The following is a 23640-nucleotide window of genomic DNA, read 5'->3' as shown; positions in this document are numbered from 1 at the left end:
GTGGATTCACATTCAGTAATAAAATATAAGAAATTTAAATTGTTAATTAATTTTAAGTTTTTAAATTTAGTTTTTAAAATATTTAAGCATGTGATGAGGTATTTAGTATGTTATATTTCTCAAGGAAGCTATAAGAAATAGGAAGAATACTAGAAGGAAGTTAGAAATAGAATTTATAGTAGACTCACTAATAACGTGTTTTGGAGATTTCGGAAGAATCTACATAACCAGAATGTAAGGTTATTTTTGAACAAATACCAGAGCCAATATCTAAATCATTGAAAGAAGCTAGTAAACTTAAAATTATAGTGAATAGTAATAACTAAACTGAAATCGATTTGTTGACATTTGAAAATTCATGCAAAGCTTTGATGAAAGGCTTGTAATGCAAAAACAGTAAAAAGAAAGCTGTATTTTTGGTAATATAAGTGCTAAATTAGATTACTATTTCTTAAAGGAAAGGATGTGGGCAGACAACTGGTATTGTGATAACGGATATCAAGCAAGGTGAAACAAAAAAGGAAAACTATAGTGTACAAATCACTACTATTAATGGTAAGAAAGATGTATATTATGCAAAAGAAACTGAAATTTTGAGGGTAATAACTACATTTTAAGTGGTTAAGAGAGGCTTGGATAGAGGTTTTAATTTCAGTGAGTATTAATGAGTTATAATTCTAAATATTCAGATATCAATAGTATCCGTTCTAGGAAATCCCCAAAATATTTCTTGTTAACCTTAATAAAAATTACTTAATTGCTAGGCAAATCTTACATCTGCACCAATATTTAGTAATTTTGACATATTAATAGGAACTAAAACTAATCCACTTTAATTTTCAATATCAATTAACTCTAAATGATTGAATAGATTTATATTGTATAAGCTTCCAATTCTCCATTTCGTGAATATTGCTTATATTCCTTTTAATTTTTCTAAATTGACTAATAGCTCGCCTATTTTATTATTATCAACCGCTGTTCTAAGCATAAAATCTAAACTTTACGGAAAACGTTAAAATTAAACAAAATAAAGCAAGAATTTAACAGCTATTCGGTTCAATTCCATTTACTAACTAATTTACTATAACTAATTATTTCCTAATTTTTTATAAAGATATGTATGCATAATATTATTGAACTTTTATGATGATAACCCTTCTAATAAATATGCATATTTCAAAAGTTGATATTGAGTAAATTTAAACTAATAAACTGCAGAACTATCATACTGTGTAGAAATATTTCTATTTTCATTTTTAAAAAAATCTAGTAGATAATTCTATGTTAAATTGGTTAATTATGATAAATTTTATATAACAGATGGTGTTATATAATGACCAACATAAAGTTATAATATTTCAATAGATTTAAACATTTATTATTCCTTATCAATATATATATAATACTGTATATATTTGAATTTAACAAATCACTTTTGGTCCATTGTATTTGAATAATTCCACATGTTAATTTTCATAGAATTTTTAGAATAAAGTATGATATTTAGGTCTGAATAAACTGAGTATATCGAATATACTATATAACCCTGTTGGGATTTAGACTACAAGTTATAGTATTCGTCTTTACCTGATAAATAAATAAAACTTGTGTATTTGTGTAGTTAAATTTGCTATTAAAACAACTGCCTTAACCAGTCACTGTAAAATTCAGGTATAAAGATTGCAGTTAATCCTACACTTTTGACAGTAACCTATGATAAAACTTAATTTTCTTCAAAATTAATTTTCTGCAAATAACCTCATATTATTTTTCCAGAAATCAACTGTACGACAACATTTAATGTTGATATAGTCAAAAATACAGTTGGGACATATTTTTTTTCAGTATAAAACAACATTGGCTTATTCGAAACTGATTATTTGGTTTTTCAGAATAGTTCTTCACTAGATATTACATCAACAAGACCAAACAAATTACTTGATGTAGATTCTATTGATTATCCTTATAATTATTATGGTTAAAATAGAATTCCTTTTTATCATATATTTTCCCCTTAATTTTACCTTAGGAAAACTAATATTGAGAATTATTTTTATAAAACCTATGACCAAATTACTTATAATTAAATCTAAGCCTAAGATTAATAATTACTTTTTAAAAGTAAACTATTCAAAGGTGTTTTAAATAAAAATGAAGTAATACTAGAAGATAATAAAGATTCTATTATAAAGATAATTAATTAAATTTTAATAATTTAAAATAAGAGACTTAATTTAACACAAACTTAGAATATAGATTTAGCTAATTACACTGACATCAATTTAAAGTTTAATAATAAATAAATAAATTTAGTAAACCATATATTTATGTGTAGTGATTAGTTAAAATTATGTAGGGGTGAGTTTTGTAAATAAGTATAATTTAAAAATGGGCATTCATAGGGCCTATATAACGTAATTTTGGATGTAGATAATTTTTTGATTTATGTTACAGGATATTGTCCTAATTTTTAGACTAAATATTATTAAAATTACAGCTACTTATATAAACCAATCAGCAGCTTAAAAAAATTTAGATTCACACTGTCAACATATTCTATTTTACTAATATCAAGTATCCCATTAGCAATAGTATGGTATATTATTTTGAAAGTTATTAAATATGTAAATAATAGAAAATTAATCGCTTTAGATCAATCTACTAATGAACCAGAAATTGAAATACCGATGATCTAATGATTCTGATTTCATGAAGTTTTATACCTATTTACTATATTTTGATTAAAATATTAATATAGATTAACCAATGAAATTAGAATAATTACAGTGAGAACACAGTGATCACGAAGCAGTTGCAGGCGAATGTGAACACGGGGTACGTCCAGCTGAAGGTGATGCAGCATGTATGCATGAACGTGTTTCTACAGGACCAGGTATACGGGGAGAAGCACCAGGTCGGGCCGCCGCTGGTCTCTGAGGGGCTATTGAAGCTGAAGGCACGGGAGAACGCCAACTTCGACCCCGCAATGGAATTCAGCGGGATGGACCTGTCTCACATGGACCGCTACATCGAGTCGGCACTCGCACCGTTCGACGAGGGCTATGCGCATGACTACTTTGGTACCCGGGTGCGGAACCCCATCTTCGTGCAGCCAGCGCCCTTGCTGGCATCCTACATCGATATGCTGTGCACCATCATCGAGAATGAGCGCCTAGAACAAATTCGCGTGGCGCAAGAGCGACGCGCTATGGAGGAGGCTGAGCGCGTGCGGATCCTCGCCGAGACGAAGGCCGCAGAGGAGCTGGAGCGGCAGCGCATTGCCGCGGAGGCCGCCGCTGCCGCCAGCAAGCTGACACCCGAGCAGGAGCGGGAGCAAGCCTTGACCAGCCGGAAGCAGGAGGCCTACGAGCGCAGGAAGGCGGAGGCCGAGCGGCTGGACCACCAGGTCCAGAAGTCCCTGGAGGACAAGCAGCGCCAGCTCGAGCTGGAGAAGGAGCTGCTCCAGATGAAGCTGGCCCTCAAGAAGGAGCGTAACCTCAAGTTCCAGCAGCAGTAGATTCAGTTCTCCATCAATACCAAGGGATACATCTACCAGAGCTTCTACAATGACGTCCAGCGCTCTGATGCGCCCGCGGTGGAGGTGCGACTGCCGCGCAAAGCCCACATACAGCCGGCAAGCTTGATTGTGGAGGTTATGGAGCCCGAGATGAAGCTAGTCCAGAAGCAGGCGCCCATCCAGCCGCTTCCCAAGGCGGGAACGTTGGCACAGATCCGGAAAGCGGGCAGGTCGCGCATCCTGTAGCCCGCCACCTCCTTCGTGGCGATTCCGGTGGGACAATCGCCTTAGACGCGGCGGTGTGTGAGCAGCATCGAGCAGATCCGGGCGCTGAGCCCCTACGGCATGAAGTCGCGCCCCCGAGTGGGCGTAATGTGATTTGGATTTTGTTTGTAAACGCTGGTATATGTATTATTAGAAATTTCGTAAAAACCAAAAACCTCCCTAACATACTTGTGCAGTATACCACAACAGTTCTGTTGTAACATCTGGACACTTCCAGGTTCCATTTACAACCCACTCTAAAAATGATTTTCCTGGCACTGCAAACCTAGCAGACCGTTGCCATCGTCGGCACTGGATACAGCCTGCAGACAACCGTGAGCCTGCAGGACTCGAGGTTCCTGCTGGACCATCCGGTGAACCTGAACCTGAGCTTCATGGTCAGGAAGACCACCTGGGTTTTCCAGGCAACCGCAGTCATCGGCCCCGACGGGGTGGTGCACCATGAGTTCCTATGCGAGCAGGATCCATCTCTCGACGAGTGCGTCCGCATGATGCACCTGATGCAGACGGCGGAGTGCGTCATCGTTGTGGGGGTCTTCCAGAAGCTCACCGCCTAGTCGCTATTGATGGCATATTAATATGACTAGTCGCTGGCCTCCGCCAACTACAGCGTGCCAAGCTACGTCTGGATCATCGTGGCTGTCGTGGTCGCGGTCTTCGCGCTGGGTGTGCTGAGCTACTTCCTGAAGAAGAAGCAGACCCAGCTCACCAAGGAGCTGGGGGAGATCCAGCACCGGGTAGCGGAGCACAGGTCCATGATGGAACCCAAGGCCGTATACTTCTGACCCTGAGTGAGCATGCGCTGTCACCAACCGCTGGAGCGAAAATGCACCCGTTTGAGGTACGCTGCGAGAACTCACCTCTGGACTCCCTCCCGTTGGAGGGCACCGCCGGCGCCGAATCAATCACCAGCATTAACCTCGTTAACGTCCGGATCGGGCCCCTCGACCTGCGGCCCTTCCGATCCCTCGCGCGGCTCCGGGCCACCGGCAGTACGCTGACGATAGCAAGCAGCTTCCTCCCGTTCTCGTTGCAGGAAGTCGAGCTGGGACCCTGCGACCTGCGGTTCGTTGACTTCCGCTTGCTCGCGCGGCTGCGGGACTTCTCGTCGGAGGGTAACCCCGTTTTCGTGAAGGACGGTGCAGTACCAGCAGGGGTGGTATGTATGAGCATCCGGAGTGCCGGTACCGTGACTCTAGATCTGAGGGCTGCCGGATCCCTCGCGCATCTGGACCTTTCGAGCAACGAGGCTGTATCTGTGCGGGCCGTGCCCCAGTCGCTGCGGAGTCTGGCGGTCTGCAACGTCGGATTACTTGGCATCGACCTGTCACACAGTCTGATCGAGGACCTGGACCTCTCTGACACTGGCCTAACAGCACCCCCCTTCCTGCCGCAAACGCTTGTACGGATGAGGTGCTCCGGCACGGTACCGGGGCTGGTGGTGGCTGGTCAGCGCCACCTCCAGGAGCTGGACGTCTCCTACTCGGCGGACGTGCACCTGGACCTTCGGGCTTCCCGGAGGCTGCGGACCCTAAATATCGAGGGGGCAGAGGTGGAGTTTGCCCATGGACACATCCCAGGGAACCTGACCACACTGCTCCGCTACTTGGGCCGCGAGGAGGCCTTCGCACCCTCGACGGGCTTTGGGCATCTGATGGAAATGCCGGACCTTTACCGGAGACTGGTGGCGAGAGGGAAGTGAGAGCATTCGTCACATCGCGCTGAGCAGGTTCAGGTACACCTCCATCTCCTGCAGCGCCTTCGCCAACTCCCGCTTGCCGCTGACGATCGCGTTCGCCATCACTGCCTCGCGCCCGTGACCCTTCTGCACTGCAACCCCGCGGCGGCCAAACCCCTGGATGGCCTCCTCTTCCCAGCGGTCGTAGCTCTCAGCCCGCTGCTCGACTGGGGAGCGCTCTCCGTACCCATACTCCGCGACGATGCAGAGAACGTCGTTTTTGCTCACGCCGCCAACCTCAGCTGCGATCTTGATGGCTGTGAGCCACCCGAGTCCCGCGGTGCGCCGGAACGCATCCGCGATGATAAACTTGTTATGCGTGTCAATGGCACGGGGGCGCAGGTGGAGGTACTTGGCCTGTATGCTCTGTCCGGCGCACTGGTAGCACACATCGCACAGGATCTGGGGCTGGTGCTCCGCTGGTTGCTGAGTCTATGCAAAGAAGTAGCAGAACTCCTTGAGGCTGGCGGAGCAGAAGCCGCAGGTGAAACCGAAGCGCGGTGGAAGCGGGCTCTCGCGGTATGGCTGGCTTGGGATGGTCTACTTGAGCACGAGGCGGTCATCGTTGATGAGCCGGTGGGCCCCCAGAAAGTCATACAACGCCCGTGCCCCACGGTAATCGAGGCCGAGGAACTCCAGGCATGGCGAGAAGCGCAGGTGGATGTGTGGCAGAGCACGGTATGTGCAGATTAGCAGGTTGCGGTCCATCAGGAACTGGTCCCAGTCCGGCGGCGGGCCACAGGTGGCGAAGAAGTCGCGCTCGAACTGGGATACACCGGCGGGTGAGAACCAGGTAGGGTCCTGCTGCAATAGTTTGCGGCGCTCGGCCTGCACCGGAGGGCGCAGGTACACGTCATCCTGCAGCTGGCGGGCGAACTTAGACTCCCCATAGGCGTAGCGTACGCTGGATCGGCCAAGCGGCTGCTCCTCCGCCAAGAGCTGGAAGGGCATGGGCTCGTTGTGGAGGATGGCGATGCTCTCGTTCACGTTGCAGGTGATGGTGAAGTCCAGCTTGCTGAAGTAGCGGATGTAGAAGTTGACGAGGTTCTCGTCCTTCTTGCCCCGCTTCGAGCTGTCGCGGTACACCCCCTACTGCTTTCCGCAGAAAGGTTGGCCCGCAAGCATGACCCCGCTGGTGCCGAGCACTGCGAGGTGGCTGTGCAGCTCCCCATTCTGATCGATGAATTGCTGCTGCTGGATGATCTGCTGGATGGGCACGTTGCTCTGCCGGAAGCTCTGAGCGCGCACCAACCGCTCACGGTCGCCACCCATAAGCCGGCTGTTGTTGAGAATGCCGCCGTCCTGGTTGTAGCTCTCGAACCCGCGCACGATGTTGCGGGAAATCTGATGGCGGTTGGCTGGCTTGTTCTCGGCCTGGCGCATCTTGCACTGCCAGGCGTGGACGAACTTTTGCAGCTCCGACTGCTGCTAATTGATCTGGAACTCATCTGATTTCTTAGCCTTGCAAAACTTCGCCTGGATGCGCTCGATCTCCACCTCCTGCACGGACGTAAGGTAGTCATAGGGGTCCAGTAGCTGGTTGAAGAAGTGCGAGTCCTGCACGAAGCGCGGCGGGAGAATCAGCGCCTACTGCTGGATGCCTTGCCAGTATATGTCATCCATGAAATCGTCCAGCTCGCGCGTGTTGTTCCCCACCTGGCGCTGGCGCACGGCGAGGAAGTCCTTGATGTTCATCACGAAGTCAAACTCTGGCGGCGTGCAGCGCGCGTGGACCAGCGCGTTCTTGCGGTCGTCGGGCTTCTCCACCAGCCGCAGGAAATACTTGTTGGTCCGCAGCACGTCTACGAACTGGATCTACTTGCCTTGGCGGAGCGCCGCGAAGTCCTCGGATACCGGCGGCAGGAAGGTTTCGGCTCCGCGGAGGACGTAGGTCGCATCCTCAGGGAACTCGACCACCTCACCGCGCAACTGCAGCACCTGGGAGGTGAGCTCCTGAACGGCGTCTGGCTCCAGGCCTACGAAGCAGAAAGAGTGGAGGGGGATCAGGTTGTGCTGCTCGAGCACAGCGTACACGCTCAGATACAGCCGCCGGAACTCGTCTGACGTGAGGTCGTCGATGCTGAGGGCCTGCTTCTAGAAGTGGTGGTAGAACCCGAATACCTCGGCGAGGATGAGCTGCAGCGCCCCGTCCTTCTCGGTGTCGAAGAACATGAAGCGAGAGAGCACAGGCGCAAAGCGGGTGGGCTGCTGGGCTTTGAATGACAGCAACAGCATCATGCGGTTGTAGAAGGCGAAGACGGTGTCCAGGCACAGCTAGGGCGTGAGCAGGTGCGCGATCTAGTGCAGATCAGTCTTGAGGTACTTCAGCACCTGGTTTACAGAAGATTTCAGGTAGGCGCTCCAGTCCTCGAAGGACACGTCCGTGATGAGGCGGATCGACATTCGGAGCGGGTGTAAATGCGGTCACCGCGTGGTTGTCCAAGCTCACTCCAGCCGCCCCAGCAGGCACCCTGGGACCACACGCTACCCTGCCGCCACGTGTATCTCCTTCAGGATACCGCACTGCTTCGCGCTCACGACAATCTCCAGCTTGCTGCTCACGATCCGGAACAGCCGCGCCCCCAGTTCCACTTTGTCACCTTTTTGAGCATATACTCCCTAAACAATGCCCAAAACATCGCATTCAACTTCATTGCCATGCCCAGTCACCATTTTTAGCGTTTAAGGTTTTTAAGTTTCTTACTTAATATTTACATAATAAATGTTATTATTAACCAGAAATTCACATTTTCTAGTAAAGTCAAATTCGGGAGGATGTATTCGTACCAATTAAATAGTATAATTTTCGTATTAAATTTACTATCCTATACGCATTCCATATAAAAATTATTCAACGGGTAACTGTTCAATTTTACCATTTATCTTAACTTAATGACAGTAATTCTTAAAAACATCTGGATAAAGAATGTATGATAATATTTCTTCCATCTTTGGATTCTCACAATATTTCTAAACTTCTTATTATATATTCTAAAAATCTAAATTGACTTTTTACTCCTAAACTTACTATTAAACTATATTCATAACCTACTGAGGAAATCCTTTATGAGGAAAACCTAGGTCTCCTTGAATGAATTAGATTACACTAACAGGTAAATCTTACTATCTATATAAATCCTATTTTTATATCTATTTTTACGTCATAAACAAGGCTAAATCTCCTACAACTTTACTACTAGGGGTAACTTTTATTATTCTCCCGAAAAATTCATTACTTTCCTAATAGTTAATCATACACTATTCCCATTTTTCTTCTAAGCCCATTTATATACATTATTGATATAGATTACTGATTTATCCACCTGGCATTTAATGATTATAAACATTTGATTATGGTGCATTTAAAGAATTTTCTTCAAATTAATACTACTTACGAAGTCTAGACCAGAATTAATCATAGTATTCTAATTTTTATTAATCTTAAGCGCTAAGTTTATTAAAAATTATAGATTGTAGTGGGGGTTGAGAACTCAAAGCTGAAAATGCATTTGATGCTAGATCAACTATTTTTACACCAGCTTTAATTGCTTCTAAAATAGTAGCGGATTATAAGCCTGATGTATCGTGAGTATGAAAGTGAATTGGGCATGGTTCAGCCACATTAATTAAATTTGAAAAGAATTCAAATGCTAATTCTGGCCTTAGTAAACCAGCCATATCTTTTAAGCATATTATATGCACATCAGGCCATCTATTACGAATTTCAATTATTTTTTCTACATAATATGCTATATTATAAATATCGTCAAATCCTGTAAAGCATACACATATTTCACAGATTTTATTTGTCTTATTAATTACAGTCTCAACCGAAATTTTCATTTAATTTAAATCATTAAATGCATCAAAAATTCTAAAAACATCAAGTCCATTCTCTGCAGATTTTATAATGAATTATTCTATAACATTATCAGGATATGATGTATATCCTACCGCATTTTTTCCGCGAATAAGCATTTGTGTTAGAGTATTTGGTAAAATTTCTTTAAATTTTCGAAGTCTCTCCCATGGATCTTCTTATAAGTAACGATATGCAGTATCAAAAGTAGCTCCTCCCCAGCATTCTACGGAAAAGAATTTTGAATCTTAAATGTCTAATAATCCAGTATTTTTTAAAATTTATGCAGCCTAAAGTAATTCCTTAGTCCTCAGTCTAGTAGCCAAAATGGATTAATGTGCATCTCTAAATGTAGTATCAGTAATAAAAAAAGTATTGCTATTATTTAGATATTCCACGACCTATTTTGGACCTTTCGTATTAAGAATATAACCAGCAGTTAATTATTAATTAATTTGCTATTAGTATTCCTCACCTTAGATATCCATTGACGGAAGCTTAATTATCTTATCTTTATTTTCAATTGTTTTCTTTGCAATAAAACTCATAACCTTCTTAAAATTTAAATCATATTCTACTGATTCTACTGATTTGATCAATTTTAATGGAATTTATCCTATACTTTGAGAAAATTCAACATAATTATGTTATGTATACTACAATATTCGAATATTACGCTCCAGTCTCATTTGAGCCCAGTCTTGCTCAATTTCGATTCTATAGTTATCGCACTGCATTAAGAAGAAGTCTTTTATCCTGGCGCTTGTTCTAGTGCACTTATCACTATTTTCATCAATATCCCACCCTTTAATGATCACATCAAGGATACCTAGCTGAACTAAATCACCAGGATAACATTTTTAGCTCTCAGCTAGCAGTAAACAATCATTTTCAAAATTATCTTTCTGCTTCTAGATCTCGTTATTATACACACTACGTCCCAAAATACTAACCCCACCTTCAGGACTAATAACGTTATAAAAACTTTTCTCGATCGCACCAACTGCATTTCCTGCTGCAATTGCAATTGCACCGCCACTACCACCTTCCCCAGTAATAACTGACGCGATGAAACTTCCAGTCCTTGCAAAATCTGTCAAGCACTGACTTATAGCTTACGCTTAATTTTAATCCTCTGCTGATGGACTAGGAAGAGCTCCAGATGTGTCTACTATTGTAAAAACAGGCAGATTCATTTTACCAGCAAATAGCACTGCTTTTCCAGCAGCACGGTATCCCATTGGAGTGCCAAGACCGCTGATGGGATCGGTTAGATCATCTTTGTGTGTAAGTATCAAAATGCAGTTTTAATTGTCTATCTGGGCAATAAAAATCAGAATTTGACCGTCAGAGCAAAGCTAACTTTTAAGAGTGAAAATATTTCTTGCATAGTCAATTGGTAAGGGACGCGTGCGGCAGCGGCATTCTTTAAAATTGAAGCTACTGAAAATTTCTGCTGAGTCCCGTTCTAAGGTACTGAATTTGTGTATTTTATTATTTTGCAGTTATAGTATACAATCTAATAAATTTTCTAGATTATCTTTTTTGATGAAAAAATCGAAAAAGCGCAGTTATGCGCATCTCTCGCTCGTTTAAAACCCATTTTATAGTGTTTTATCCATTTCAACTTAATTTCCTGCAAAAATAGTATTTTTAACCACGTCACGCCCTGCAAACCCTACACGTGCTCCTTCTATACCAATTATGAGATCGGCTTCATTTAAAATGCTGGCACTAACTCCGCCAAAGGTGGGATCTCCACAGATACAAATAACGAGATTAGATCGTCGTAAATCGCTTAATATTGCACATAAAATGGGCATCGCCTATAAAGCAGCAGCTCCCTCTTGCATTCTAATACCACCAGATGCTGTTTCTAATACGAATGGAATTTTTAGTTTTTTAGCTTCGCGGACAGAAAGGACCAATTTCTGGCATTCAGCACAACCCAATGATCCACCAAGGAAATTAAAATTGAATGAAGAACGAATATGGTTTATATATTTAAATGTTGTAATTCCACAAAGTTATTTGGTGTTGTTCTATGCATTTTTAAGTTATTTCGAGTAGGATATAGAATGGAACTTAAAAGATAGAAAGTCAAGTGAAGATATGGTTGAAAATAGTTCAGTCATTTTTTGGGAATTGTAGATGAAGGTTGTAGACGTATTAATATGTCTACAAGATTAATAGGAAGTGGAACTAGAGTTTAAAAGAAATACTAGAAATAAATAACAAAATTAATTAACACTGTCATGATAACATGATGCTAGGTGATATTACATGAAATCTGAGATTTGATTATGATATTGAACGTGATGAGGTGTAGATATTAAAAATTTCAATTAGTCAATTTAAAGTGAAATACATATGTTTAATGCTATTGTAATATTAAACATTCTGCTATTAGGGATGATAAAATATATTATAATAATAGTAGTAATATAATTTAAAATCTGAATTTATGGTGATTTAATACAATTTTCTTAGTAAAATAATATGAGTCATATGGAATAGAATAGTGTTATGATTTGATTGACTCTGAATGCCACCAAAACAATTGATAATTATAAAATGCTCAATAATAAAAGGTGACAAAGTGGAACTGGGGGCGCGGCTGTTCCGGATCGTGAGCAGCAAGCTGGAGATTGTCGTGAGCGCGAAGCAGTGCGGTATCCTGAAGGAGATACACGTGGCGGCAGGGTAGCGTGTGGTCCCAGGGTGCCTGCTGGGGCGGCTGGAGTGAGCTTGGACAACCACGCGGTGACCGCATTTACACCCGCTCCGAATGTCGATCCGCCTCATCACGGACGTGTCCTTCGAGGACTGGAGCGCCTACCTGAAATCTTCTGTAAACCAGGTGCTGAAGTACCTCAAGACTGATCTGCACTAGATCGCGCACCTGCTCACGCCCTAGCTGTGCCTGGACACCGTCTTCGCCTTCTACAACCGCATGATGCTGTTGCTGTCATTCAAAGCCCAGCAGCCCACCCGCTTTGCGCCTGTGCTCTCTCGCTTCATGTTCTTCGACACCGAGAAGGACGGGGCGCTGCAGCTCATCCTCGCCGAGGTATTCGGGTTCTACCACCACTTCTAGAAGCAGGCCCTCAGCATCGACGACCTCACGTCAGACGAGTTCCGGCGGCTGTATCTGAGCGTGTACGCTGTGCTCGAGCAGCACAACCTGATCCCCCTCCACTCTTTCTGCTTCGTAGGCCTGGAGCCAGACGCCGTTCAGGAGCTCACCTCCCAGGTGCTGCAGTTGCGCGGTGAGGTGGTCGAGTTCCCTGAGGATGCGACCTACGTCCTCCGCGGAGCCGAAACCTTCCTGCCGCCGGTATCCGAGGACTTCGCGGCGCTCCGCCAAGGCAAGTAGATCCAGTTCGTAGACGTGCTGCGGACCAACAAGTATTTCCTGCGGCTGGTGGAGAAGCCCGACGACCGCAAGAACGCGCTGGTCCACGCGCGCTGCACGCCGCCAGAGTTTGACTTCGTGATGAACATCAAGGACTTCCTCGCCGTGCGCCAGCGCCAGGTGGGGAACAACACGCGCGAGCTGGACGATTTCATGGATGACATATACTGGCAAGGCATCCAGCAGTAGGCGCTGATTCTCCCGCCGCGCTTCGTGCAGGACTCGCACTTCTTCAACCAGCTACTGGACCCCTATGACTACCTTACGTCCGTGCAGGAGGTGGAGATCGAGCGCATCCAGGCGAAGTTTTGCAAGGCTAAGAAATCAGATGAGTTCCAGATCAATTAGCAGCAGTCGGAGCTGCAAAAGTTCGTCCACGCCTGGCAGTGCAAGATGCGCCAGGCCGAGAACAAGCCAGCCAACCGCCATCAGATTTCCCGCAACATCGTGCGCGGGTTCGAGAGCTACAACCAGGACGGCGGCATTCTCAACAACAGCCGGCTTATGGGTGGCGACCGTGAGCGGTTGGTGCGCGCTCAGAGCTTCCGGCAGAGCAACGTGCCCATCCAGCAGATCATCCAGCAGCAGCAATTCATCGATCAGAATGGGGAGCTGCACAGCCACCTCGCAGTGCTCGGCACCAGCGGGGTCATGCTTGCGGGCCAACCTTTCTGCGGAAAGCAGTAGGGGGTGTACCGCGACAGCTCGAAGCGGGGCAAGAAGGACGAGAACCTCGTCAACTTCTACATCCGCTACTTCAGCAAGCTGGACTTCACCATCACCTGCAACGTGAACGAGAGCATCGCCATCCTCCACAACGAGCCCATGCCCTTCCAGCTCTTGGCGGAGGAGCAGCCGCTTGGCCGATCCAGCGTACGCTACGCCTATGGGGAGTCTAAGTTCGCCCGCCAGCTGCAGGATGACGTGTACCTGCGCCCTCCGGTGCAGGCCGAGCGCCGCAAACTATTGCAGCAGGACCCTACCTGGTTCTCACCCGCCGGTGTATCCCAGTTCGAGCGCGACTTCTTCGCCACCTGTGGCCCGCCGCCGGACTGGGACCAGTTCCTGATGGACCGCAACCTGCTAATCTGCACATACCGTGCTCTGCCACACATCCACCTGCGCTTCTCGCCATGCCTGGAGTTCCTCGGCCTCGATTACCGTGGGGCACGGGCGTTGTATGACTTTCTGGGGGCCCACCGGCTCATCAACGATGACCGCCTCGTGCTCAAGTAGACCATCCCAAGCCAGCCATACCGCGAGAGCCCGCTTCCACCGCGCTTCGGTTTCACCTGCGGCTTCTGCTCCGCCAGCCTCAAGGAGTTCTGCTACTTCTTTGCATAGACTCAGCAACCAGCGGAGCACCAGCCCCAGATCCTGTGCGATGTGTGCTACCAGTGCGCCGGACAGAGCATACAGGCCAAGTACCTCCACCTGCGCCCCCGTGCCATTGACACGCATAACAAGTTTATCATCGCGGATGCGTTCCGGCGCACCGCGGGACTCGGGTGGCTCACAGCCATCAAGATCGCAGCTGAGGTTGGCGGCGTGAGCAAAAACGACGTTCTCTGCATCGTCGCGGAGTATGGGTACGGAGAGCGCTCCCCAGTCGAGCAGCGGGCTGAGAGCTACGACCGCTGGGAAGAGGAGGCCATCCAGGGGTTTGGCCGCCGCGGGGTTGCAGTGCAGAAGGGTCACGGGCGCGAGGCAGTGATGGCGAACGCGATCGTCAGCGGCAAGCGGGAGTTGGCGAAGGCGCTGCAGGAGATGGAGGTGTACCTGAACCTGCTCAGCGCGATGTGACGAATGCTCTCACTTCCCTCTCGCCACCAGTCTCCGGTAAAGGTCCGGCATTTCCATCAGATGCCCAAAGCCCGTCGAGGGTGCGAAGGCCTCCTCGCGGCCCAAGTAGCGGAGCAGTGTGGTCAGGTTCCCTGGGATGTGTCCATGGGCAAACTCCACCTCTGCCCCCTCGATATTTAGGGTCCGCAGCCTCCGGGAAGCCCGAAGGTCCAGGTGCACGTCCGCCGAGTAGGAGACGTCCAGCTCCTGGAGGTGGCGCTGACCAGCCACCACCAGCCCCGGTACCGTGCCGGAGCACCTCATCCGTACAAGCGTTTGCGGCAGGAAGGGGGGTGCTGTTAGGCCAGTGTCAGAGAGGTCCAGGTCCTCGATCAGACTGTGTGACAGGTCGATGCCAAGTAATCCGACGTTGCAGACCGCCAGACTCCGCAGCGACTGGGGCACGGCCCGCACAGATACAGCCTCGTTGCTCGAAAGGTCCAGATGCGCGAGGGATCCGGCAGCCCTCAGATCTAGAGTCACGGTACCGGCACTCCGGATGCTCATACATACCACCCCTGCTGGTACTGCACCGTCCTTCACGAAAACGGGGTTACCCTCCGACGAGAAGTCCCGCAGCCGCGCGAGCAAGCGGAAGTCAACGAACCGCAGGTCGCAGGGTCCCAGCTCGACTTCCTGCAACGAGAACGGGAGGAAGCTGCTTGCTATCGTCAGCGTACTGCCGGTGGCCCGGAGCCGCGCGAGGGATCGGAAGGGCCGCAGGTCGAGGGGCCCGATCCGGACGTTAACGAGGTTAATGCTGGTGATTGATTCGGCGCCGGCGGTGCCCTCCAACGGGAGGGAGTCCAGAGGTGAGTTCTCGCAGCGTACCTCAAACGGGTGCATTTTCGCTCCAGCGGTTGGTGACAGCGCATGCTCACTCAGGGTCAGAAGTATACGGCCTTGGGTTCCATCATGGACCTGTGCTCCGCTACCCGGTGCTGGATCTCCCCCAGCTCCTTGGTGAGCTGGGTCTGCTTCTTCTTCAGGAAGTAGCTCAGCACACCCAGCGCGAAGACCGCGACCACGACAGCCACGATGATCCAGACGTAGCTTGGCACGCTGTAGTTGGCGGAGGCCAGCGACTAGTCATATTAATATGCCATCAATAGCGACTAGGCGGTGAGCTTCTGGAAGACCCCCACAACGATGACGCACTCCGCCGTCTGCATCAGGTGCATCATGCGGACGCACTCGTCGAGAGATGGATCCTGCTCGCATAGGAACTCATGGTGCACCACCCCGTCGGGGCCGATGACTGCGGTTGCCTGGAAAACCCAGGTGGTCTTCCTGACCATGAAGCTCAGGTTCAGGTTCACCGGATGGTCCAGCAGGAACCTCGAGTCCTGCAGGCTCACGGTTGTCTGCAGGCTGTATCCAGTGCCGACGATGGCAACGGTCTGCTAGGTTTGCAGTGCCAGGAAAATCATTTTTAGAGTGGGTTGTAAATGGAACCTGGAAGTGTCCAGATGTTACAACAGAACTGTTGTGGTATACTGCACAAGTATGTTAGGGAGGTTTTTGGTTTTTACGAAATTTCTAATAATACATATACCAGCGTTTACAAACAAAATCCAAATCACATTACGCCCACTCGGGGGCGCGACTTCATGCCGTAGGGGCTCAGCGCCCGGATCTGCTCGATGCTGCTCACACACCGCCGCGTCTAAGGCGATTGTCCCACCGGAATCGCCACGAAGGAGGTGGCGGGCTACAGGATGCGCGACCTGCCCGCTTTCCGGATCTGTGCCAACGTTCCCGCCTTGGGAGGCGGCTGGATGGGCGCCTGCTTCTGGACTAGCTTCATCTCGGGCTCCATAACCTCCACAATCAAGCTTGCCGGCTGTATGTGGGCTTTGCGCGGCAGTCGCACCTCCACCGCGGGCGCATCAGAGCGCTGGACGTCATTGTAGAAGCTCTGGTAGATGTATCCCTTGGTATTGATGGAGAACTGAATCTACTGCTGCTGGAACTTGAGGTTACGCTCCTTCTTGAGGGCCAGCTTCATCTGGAGCAGCTCCTTCTCCAGCTCGAGCTGGCGCTGCTTGTCCTCCAGGGACTTCTGGACCTGGTGGTCCAGCCGCTCGGCCTCCGCCTTCCTGCGCTCGTAGGCCTCCTGCTTCCGGCTGGTCAAGGCTTGCTCCCGCTCCTGCTCGGGTGTCAGCTTGCTGGCGGCAGCGGCGGCCTCCGCGGCAATGCGCTGCCGCTCCAGCTCCTCTGCGGCCTTCGTCTCGGCGAGGATCCGCACGCGCTCAGCCTCCTCCATAGCGCGTCGCTCTTGCGCCACGCGAATTTGTTCTAGGCGCTCATTCTCGATGATGGTGCACAGCATATCGATGTAGGATGCCAGCAAGGGCGCTGGCTGCACGAAGATGGGGTTCCGCACCCGGGTACCAAAGTAGTCATGCGCATAGCCCTCGTCGAACGGTGCGAGTGCCGACTCGATGTAGCGGTCCATGTGAGACAGGTCCATCCCGCTGAATTCCATTGCGGGGTCGAAGTTGGCGTTCTCCCGTGCCTTCAGCTTCAATAGCCCCTCAGAGACCAGCGGCGGCCCGACCTGGTGCTTCTCCCCGTATACCTGGTCCTGTAGAAACACGTTCATGCATACATGCTGCATCACCTTCAGCTGGACGTACCCCGTGTTCACATTCGCCTGCAACTGCTTCGTGGTCACCATCACAGCTTTCTCACGGAAATTACTTCCGCTGACATAAACCATACAATTTAACTTCATATCCTTCCAGTTAGATACCAACGATTTTTGATTATTCACAAAAAGCTTAGTAAAATTTCGTTAATTGCATGATGAAAATATTTAAATGTAATTTCCTGGATCTTTTATTTTTATAATCGCCAAATTACCAGTTCCCACATCTGTAGTTTGTACTATGGCCTATGGGTTGATTTTTCCCCTATTCAGAACGATAAAAGCATGATCCCGTTATCCCGTAAATGGCTAAATCATACAAATAGCTTTTTATTTATTTTACAAGTCCTTAAATGACTGCATAACCGTTTTTTCGTGTACAATGCCATCTAAAAATACGAAAACGCTCCCACTGAAGCTCAATTGCTTATAAAAGTGAATAACCTGAATAAAGTCGTCGATCATCTGAACTTCTTAGTCATATACCTTTTTAACAGCTTTTTCCGGCTCAGAAGCCTACTTAAAGCCGTTGAAATAGCTTAAATTGTGATCTGAAATTTTAGCTCCCTTGGCCACACAGTAGCGTTCCAGCGCTCCGAACGAGTTCACACTGCTCAGCTTAAACGCTATATCATTTATGATGACCGTATCCTCGCCATTCAGCTGCGCGAACGCCATTAAATCGACCAGGAAGTAGAACTCCGGCGGCAGGTTCACCGAGATGTCCTGGATGTTAAACAGCTGCCCCTTCATCGCATCGACCATGTTGGTGCTGATTCGCACCGAGACGAGCGTGATGCGATGCTGTCGCCCTAGGATGTTCACGACGAAAATGATTTTGAGCAGCACGCCAACGGAGAATGGGATCTGGTTTTCGAGCGAATTCCACGTTTTGGAGCCGAAAAATTTGAGCATTTTGACATCTGCAGACTGCACTTCCAGTGCCAGAAACTGCAGGAAAGAGAGGTTTGAGAGTTTCATTTTCACGCTATCGAAGTTGAGCTCTATGAGCGGAAACCGTACGAAATACGGGTACGTCTTCTGCGTTATAGTGATGTCCGCTACGATTTTGGAAGTTTTTGAGACGAATTCGAGCCGCTGGATGTCCTCGCGCTCGAAGTTGATCGTGTCAGCGGTGTGGTAATACGCAATTTCTCCGGGGATGAATGCCTCATTTTGTTGCGTGAGCGTGAGAAGCTCCAAGATCAGAACAGGCACGTTTGGTGAAATCTGGTAGTTCACTTCAATAGCAAAAGTGGGGCTCGAGGTCGCTAGGACGGTCGATTTCGATTCGTACTACACGCTGCAGTCGGTTATTAGAATAATCTTGAACTGTGCGAATTGACAGCTTGTCTTCAGACCTGATTTCTGGATGTTTGCTGCAAAAAATATATTTCTATGTGTCATTTTTATTTTATTGATAATTTAATATATAATAATAATTAATAATTTATTTGGCTTTTTTATTTGTTATTTTAGCAGGTTGATTGAAGATAATAATATATAATTTGCATATATTAATTTTTTGTTCTTTAGTAGAAAATAAAAATAGTAAAAATATAGTATAATAAATGATAATCAATCAGAATGTCTTTTTGCAAAATTCTTCTATTACATAACAGCCAACAAAATCAATAAAGCAACATATTAATATCTTGAATCTAACAGCTTCATCTAAGCTTAAAAGACCTAATTATGAATTTAAATCTGGAATTTATTCAAACATCAATGCGATCATTGCTATAACATAGCCACATATACCCAAAACTACTGGCCTGTGCTCAGTAATCGCCTACATATGTGGTCTTCCAGGGAAATTAACTAAAGTAACACAAGCATCTAAAAATAATCTAACGTAAAATACTATAGTATTAACTTGTGATGGTTCGAATTTAACACCAAAACCTACTGTTTTATGAACTGCTCCTCCTAAAGACTATGCATACCACAAACTAGAAATATGAATTATTGCCTATCCAAACATTGATAATACTAAATAAGGCCCAGTGATAGTTTTAGGTGGCTTAACCTTAGAAATAATTTTAGATTCTTTCGCTTTCGAAATATTCATTAAAACAATCATAGAAAGCAAAGATGAAGCGATTAACTAAGCATCAGATTATCTAACACCAGAAAGTGTCATAGCAGTCATAGAATAGGCGCCAATTAAACATTATAAAGCGGTTGTCTTAAAGTTCATTTAAACAGTCGTTAATGCACATCTTCCTTATCTAATTATATCTAGTACACCGTTTAGACTACCAGATTTAACTGTGAACTAAGCAGCGATAGCAGCATCACCCATCTTAATATCTTCGTTTTCCTCTTCTTATTCTAAAGCTTCACTCCACATAGACATGATACCACCTTTATCTTTGCGTTTCTAAAATGCTAAAAATCTTTTGTAGTGTGTCTACTCAGCTATTAAAATTTATAACTCTTGTCTATATCCAGTATTCTTTCTCTATGCTCTCATTTATGCTTCTGCTACAATTTATTAAAATGGTGCTGGAGCATTGTTGGGCCCCATAATAGAAGGATAAGGTACTGCTTATTTTTCTTCAGCCTGTTTAACTTCTTCACATACCTCCTCCATTAAAGCTATACCAACATCAGCCGCTTATAATGCATTCAAATCATTACACCCGTCACCAACAAAAGCAACTTTGCCTTCACTATCTCCTTTCATGCTGGATATAATTAGTTATTTTTAAACTGGAGTAGTTCTAGCAAATACAGTTACTTTTTCAATGATCTTTTTATTCTTAATGCATAGTTCTAACATTTAATTAGAATTTGTTAAGCAAAAAGCGAATTATGATTAAATTAACTCTTCTACTGTAAGTTACATTTCTTCGTTACTAGCCAATTCATTACATAAGTATTTACCATCGATCAAATCATTGATAATATATATTTACTAGCTGCCAATGATACCACATTGCTAAGCTGTAATCGCGACATTTAACACATGATCGCCTGATATGACTTTAAGTTTATGGTTTGATGCATGAAGAGTTTGAATAGCCGCAGCAGTATCAAGCTTGAGAGGCGTTTGACAGATTAATAATCCTAAGAAAATTAAATTTTGCTCTATTTCTGTTCTAGGTTAATTATCATAGTTAATTTCTCTGTAAGCAAGGGCTAATACTCTTAATCCACGTTTAACATATGTTTCAACTGTTTTATCATAGTATTATGGAACATTAACCAAAAGCTATTAAATAATTTCAGGACCACCCTTAGCAAAGATATATTACTTACCCTTATATTTTGCTACAACTGACATTCTTTTCAAGTTTGAATTAAAATAAAATCTTTTAATAATGTCTATTTTATTATTTTTAACTTAAACTGTATTAACATCAAGTACTTAGGAATCAATAGCTTTAAAAGCATTAACTTCTAAAATATCACCAAAAAATTTACCATTAACAATATTAATTGATTGACATGCAGAAATTGTAACAGTTGCCAACTCAGAAGTAGTAAACTTTTATTACTAAAGTTTCACTTTTTCTAAAATATTCTTAACACTAGTAGATGATAATTAATCATCTACTCCTAAAACCTTAATATCCGATTAAGTTAATGTTCCAGATTTATCAAAACAAACATAAGATAATCTACCAGCATTTAGAATTCTATAAGGTTCGGTGCTGAAAATTTTTTTCTTACGAATTTCTCTAATAGAGTTACTAATACACATTGATAATTCAGTTGGAAGATCAGGAGGTATAACATTAACTAATACCATCAATGTTTCTAAGGATAATTTTGAAATTGTAGCGATTTTAGATTGATAACCTCTAATAAAACAATAAACTGCAGAAATTGTGGCCACAACAAACATAATCAGTAAAAATACTAAACTATCCTTAGTGGTGACGTTCATTCTTTCTTCATTAAAGGCAATAGTTTTAATCAGTGTACCCTATTCCGTTTATCCAGCTGTCTTTGTAACAATACCTTCAACGAAATCAGACTGTATTTAAATCAAATAAGTTCCGCCAAAAACTTTATTATATGAAGAAATTAAGGAGGTATCTTATATTTATTCATTATCAATAGCTTCTTTGATTTAAGAAGTTTACTCACCGGTTAATATAGATTCATCAGCAATCAATTAACCCTAAGTAATTACCATGTCAACTGGAAATACATGAGAAAATTTTGTTTTATTTAAATGTTTGCAGATTCCTTCATCATAATATTTTGCAAACAGTATTTCTTAAAATTTCTACATAACTTTAAACCCAGCAATCTAATGTAATGGATTATATGTTGGTTACGTCTTCTTCTACTTACCAACTGCTGCAACATTATCATGGGAATAGTCCTTTTTATAAAATAAAATAGTATCTCCAGGCACTAAACTAGAGCTAGAAACGTATTATTCCGTATCTTCTCTTCTTACACAAACTAAAACAGGCTATGGTGCTAATTTAACTGTTTATTTCAATGAATTAAATTTTTAAAATACATTTGCTCCTTCAACAAAAATTAACATCGCAATACTGAAAATGGAATAAGTTGCAAAGTTATCCACTGCATAAAGTACTGACGTAAATATCTGAAAAGCAAAATATGGTGATAATATTTAGTCTTTTAAAATATGCAAATAATTAGGATAATTCAAGATAATACGATTTTCCCCATAATCAACAATACTTTAGTAATGCTGTTTACTCGTTAAACTTCTGCTGGTTAAATCAAATTAAGAAATATCGTAATTTTCATATAATGTTCTTAGGCGCAATATCCCATCCTCAAGTATTAGTTAATATTTTTCTCCTTCAAATTCAATCTACTAAACCTGATTTTTCATATAAATCTGATGTTTAACTTTCACTAATACAATTCTGGAGGATGTTTCATCAGTAAATATACGCAGTTTCGCGAAGTGAGCTAAATCTGGATTATTTGTTTACACAAAGATGGCACGAGCTCTGAAAGAATCCGACCAATGCACGAATAGAAGGTAAATGAGATGGACAGCTACTGGGAGGAGGAGCAAAAGTTTGGTACCATCGTATAAATCAGTATGACTCCACCTAAATAGTATATTACTAGGTGAGAGCTTAATGGGATCTAAAACTTGGTTAAACTGTTTGGCCATATCAATTTCTTCGCTAGAATAATGAAGAACTTAATCATCCTCTGGAAGTTAGAAAAACTTTGATACTGTTAGACTACGCACGTAGTATAGAATACAGAAATATATTATGTAAACTAGATAAAGAAGAATTAAGAAAAATCTAAACTTTCTAGGTCTAAGGAGCTCCGCCTCTATTCTCATAATATCAAAGGAGTGGGAGAAAATGTTAGATAATATTAAAAAATTTATATATAAATAATAATGAACAAAAATATATAAAATGTATATGCATTTTTGAATGGGTTCTAACAAGTGCTATATTTGTAAGCTGCGTAATACCTGGTATATATTTTGGATCTAAATTGCAAAAATTACCAAATATATAAGTTTTTAGCAATAATTAAATGATTAACTTAATATCTGCAAATGCTAAAATTAATACATATAATTATATATTAATGTTCGAACTAATTTCCTTGCATAATAATACAATACTTCATACTTTGAATATATAAAAAATAAGGATAAAATAATACTTAAAAATAAAATAATTATTTGAAAATGTAAATATAATATATTTTATTGAAATTATTATTAGATAACTTTAGGATACGAACCATTTTACTTAAATGAAAATTGAAATAAAAGTTTCTGATTAAACAGATAAGGAAATCGAAGGATAAGTAATATTGACCCCACTCACATAATAGTAGATAACTAGGTTAAAGTATTTAAAAATTATTTGCATGCAAAGAGAGTATAATCATAAATTATAAGAAGTAAACACTATTTTTAAAATCTCAAAAATATTATTATTAAATCAAGAAATAGATGACTAAATAATATATGGGTTTAATATTAGTATATCATCTGATGCGTTGCCGTAATATTCTAATTAATATGGATGTTCAAAATTAGAATTATATTGTGAATATGAATAAAATAAAATCATTTCGTAAAGTACACATTTGGAAATTGTTCCTATTTTTACAAATATTAATAAAGAGTATTCCTATGAGTTTACAATAAATAATATTAATGTTGCTGCACAAATATAATATTAAAATGAAACACTGCTATTCGAAATTGTTATTAATAATAACAATAAACATGAACTGAAAGACTTTATTTGTAATTTTTAAGAAATTATACAATGCTCAACTAAATGTTAAAAAGTAACTAAATTTAGTTAAAATTTGGATGTTATAGTATAATCATAATCATCCTATATAG

At 43.5% G+C, this 23640-nt stretch overlaps 12 protein-coding genes and 1 pseudogene across 12 annotated transcripts; 6 read left to right on the top strand and 7 right to left on the bottom strand. All coding sequences in view use genetic code 6, as the record gives it.

The window, feature by feature from the left end:
* Nucleotides 1–107: 107 nt before the first annotated feature.
* On the top strand, nucleotides 108–668 carry SS50377_25746 (uncharacterized protein; the record flags this gene model as incomplete). The annotated part of the gene is made up of 1 exon (XM_067909574.1): nucleotides 108–668. One exon carries the CDS (start codon nucleotides 108–110, stop codon nucleotides 666–668), a length of 561 nt encoding a protein of 186 aa, XP_067762330.1.
* A 17-nt stretch (nucleotides 669–685) lies between these two features.
* Nucleotides 686–1378, bottom strand: SS50377_25745 (uncharacterized protein; the record flags this gene model as incomplete). Its single annotated transcript, XM_067909573.1, has 1 exon — nucleotides 686–1378. The coding sequence occupies one exon, from the start codon at nucleotides 1376–1378 to the stop codon at nucleotides 686–688; it is 693 nt and encodes a 230-aa protein (XP_067762329.1).
* A 1422-nt stretch (nucleotides 1379–2800) lies between these two features.
* Nucleotides 2801–3898, top strand: SS50377_25744 (Hypothetical protein; annotated as a pseudogene).
* Nucleotides 3899–4047: 149 nt separating this feature from the next.
* On the top strand, nucleotides 4048–4590 carry SS50377_25743 (Transmembrane domain-containing protein; the record flags this gene model as incomplete). Its single annotated transcript, XM_067909572.1, has 1 exon — nucleotides 4048–4590. One exon carries the CDS (start codon nucleotides 4048–4050, stop codon nucleotides 4588–4590), a length of 543 nt encoding a protein of 180 aa, XP_067762328.1.
* Nucleotides 4591–4631: 41 nt separating this feature from the next.
* Nucleotides 4632–5507, top strand: SS50377_25742 (uncharacterized protein; the record flags this gene model as incomplete). Its single annotated transcript, XM_067909571.1, has 1 exon — nucleotides 4632–5507. The coding sequence occupies one exon, from the start codon at nucleotides 4632–4634 to the stop codon at nucleotides 5505–5507; it is 876 nt and encodes a 291-aa protein (XP_067762327.1).
* A 9-nt stretch (nucleotides 5508–5516) lies between these two features.
* Nucleotides 5517–7946, bottom strand: SS50377_25741 (SWIRM domain-containing protein; the record flags this gene model as incomplete). The annotated part of the gene is made up of 1 exon (XM_067909570.1): nucleotides 5517–7946. The coding sequence occupies one exon, from the start codon at nucleotides 7944–7946 to the stop codon at nucleotides 5517–5519; it is 2430 nt and encodes an 809-aa protein (XP_067762326.1).
* A 42-nt stretch (nucleotides 7947–7988) lies between these two features.
* On the bottom strand, nucleotides 7989–11537 carry SS50377_25740 (Acetyl-CoA carboxylase/pyruvate carboxylase fusion protein; the record flags this gene model as incomplete). Its single annotated transcript, XM_067909569.1, has 1 exon — nucleotides 7989–11537. One exon carries the CDS (start codon nucleotides 11535–11537, stop codon nucleotides 7989–7991), a length of 3549 nt encoding a protein of 1182 aa, XP_067762325.1.
* Nucleotides 11538–11947: 410 nt separating this feature from the next.
* On the top strand, nucleotides 11948–12148 carry SS50377_25739 (Biotin-requiring enzyme; the record flags this gene model as incomplete). The annotated part of the gene is made up of 1 exon (XM_067909568.1): nucleotides 11948–12148. One exon carries the CDS (start codon nucleotides 11948–11950, stop codon nucleotides 12146–12148), a length of 201 nt encoding a protein of 66 aa, XP_067762324.1.
* Nucleotides 12149–12190: 42 nt separating this feature from the next.
* On the top strand, nucleotides 12191–14620 carry SS50377_25738 (SWIRM domain-containing protein; the record flags this gene model as incomplete). Its single annotated transcript, XM_067909567.1, has 1 exon — nucleotides 12191–14620. One exon carries the CDS (start codon nucleotides 12191–12193, stop codon nucleotides 14618–14620), a length of 2430 nt encoding a protein of 809 aa, XP_067762323.1.
* Nucleotides 14621–14629: 9 nt separating this feature from the next.
* Nucleotides 14630–15505, bottom strand: SS50377_25737 (uncharacterized protein; the record flags this gene model as incomplete). Its single annotated transcript, XM_067909566.1, has 1 exon — nucleotides 14630–15505. One exon carries the CDS (start codon nucleotides 15503–15505, stop codon nucleotides 14630–14632), a length of 876 nt encoding a protein of 291 aa, XP_067762322.1.
* Nucleotides 15506–15546: 41 nt separating this feature from the next.
* Nucleotides 15547–16089, bottom strand: SS50377_25736 (Transmembrane domain-containing protein; the record flags this gene model as incomplete). Its single annotated transcript, XM_067909565.1, has 1 exon — nucleotides 15547–16089. One exon carries the CDS (start codon nucleotides 16087–16089, stop codon nucleotides 15547–15549), a length of 543 nt encoding a protein of 180 aa, XP_067762321.1.
* A 149-nt stretch (nucleotides 16090–16238) lies between these two features.
* On the bottom strand, nucleotides 16239–18716 carry SS50377_25735 (uncharacterized protein; the record flags this gene model as incomplete). The annotated part of the gene is made up of 1 exon (XM_067909564.1): nucleotides 16239–18716. One exon carries the CDS (start codon nucleotides 18714–18716, stop codon nucleotides 16239–16241), a length of 2478 nt encoding a protein of 825 aa, XP_067762320.1.
* Nucleotides 18717–18891: 175 nt separating this feature from the next.
* SS50377_25734 (Cation-transporting ATPase) lies at nucleotides 18892–22608 on the bottom strand (the record flags this gene model as incomplete). Its single annotated transcript, XM_067909563.1, has 1 exon — nucleotides 18892–22608. The coding sequence occupies one exon, from the start codon at nucleotides 22606–22608 to the stop codon at nucleotides 18892–18894; it is 3717 nt and encodes a 1238-aa protein (XP_067762319.1).
* Between the last annotated feature and the right edge of the window lie 1032 nt (nucleotides 22609–23640).

The sequence above is a fragment of the Spironucleus salmonicida genome, chromosome 6 (assembly GCF_000497125.1).
Source record: "Spironucleus salmonicida strain ATCC 50377 chromosome 6, whole genome shotgun sequence".
Lineage (NCBI taxonomy): Eukaryota > Fornicata > Diplomonadida > Hexamitidae > Spironucleus > Spironucleus salmonicida.
This window is presented reverse-complemented; position numbering and strand designations above follow the sequence as displayed.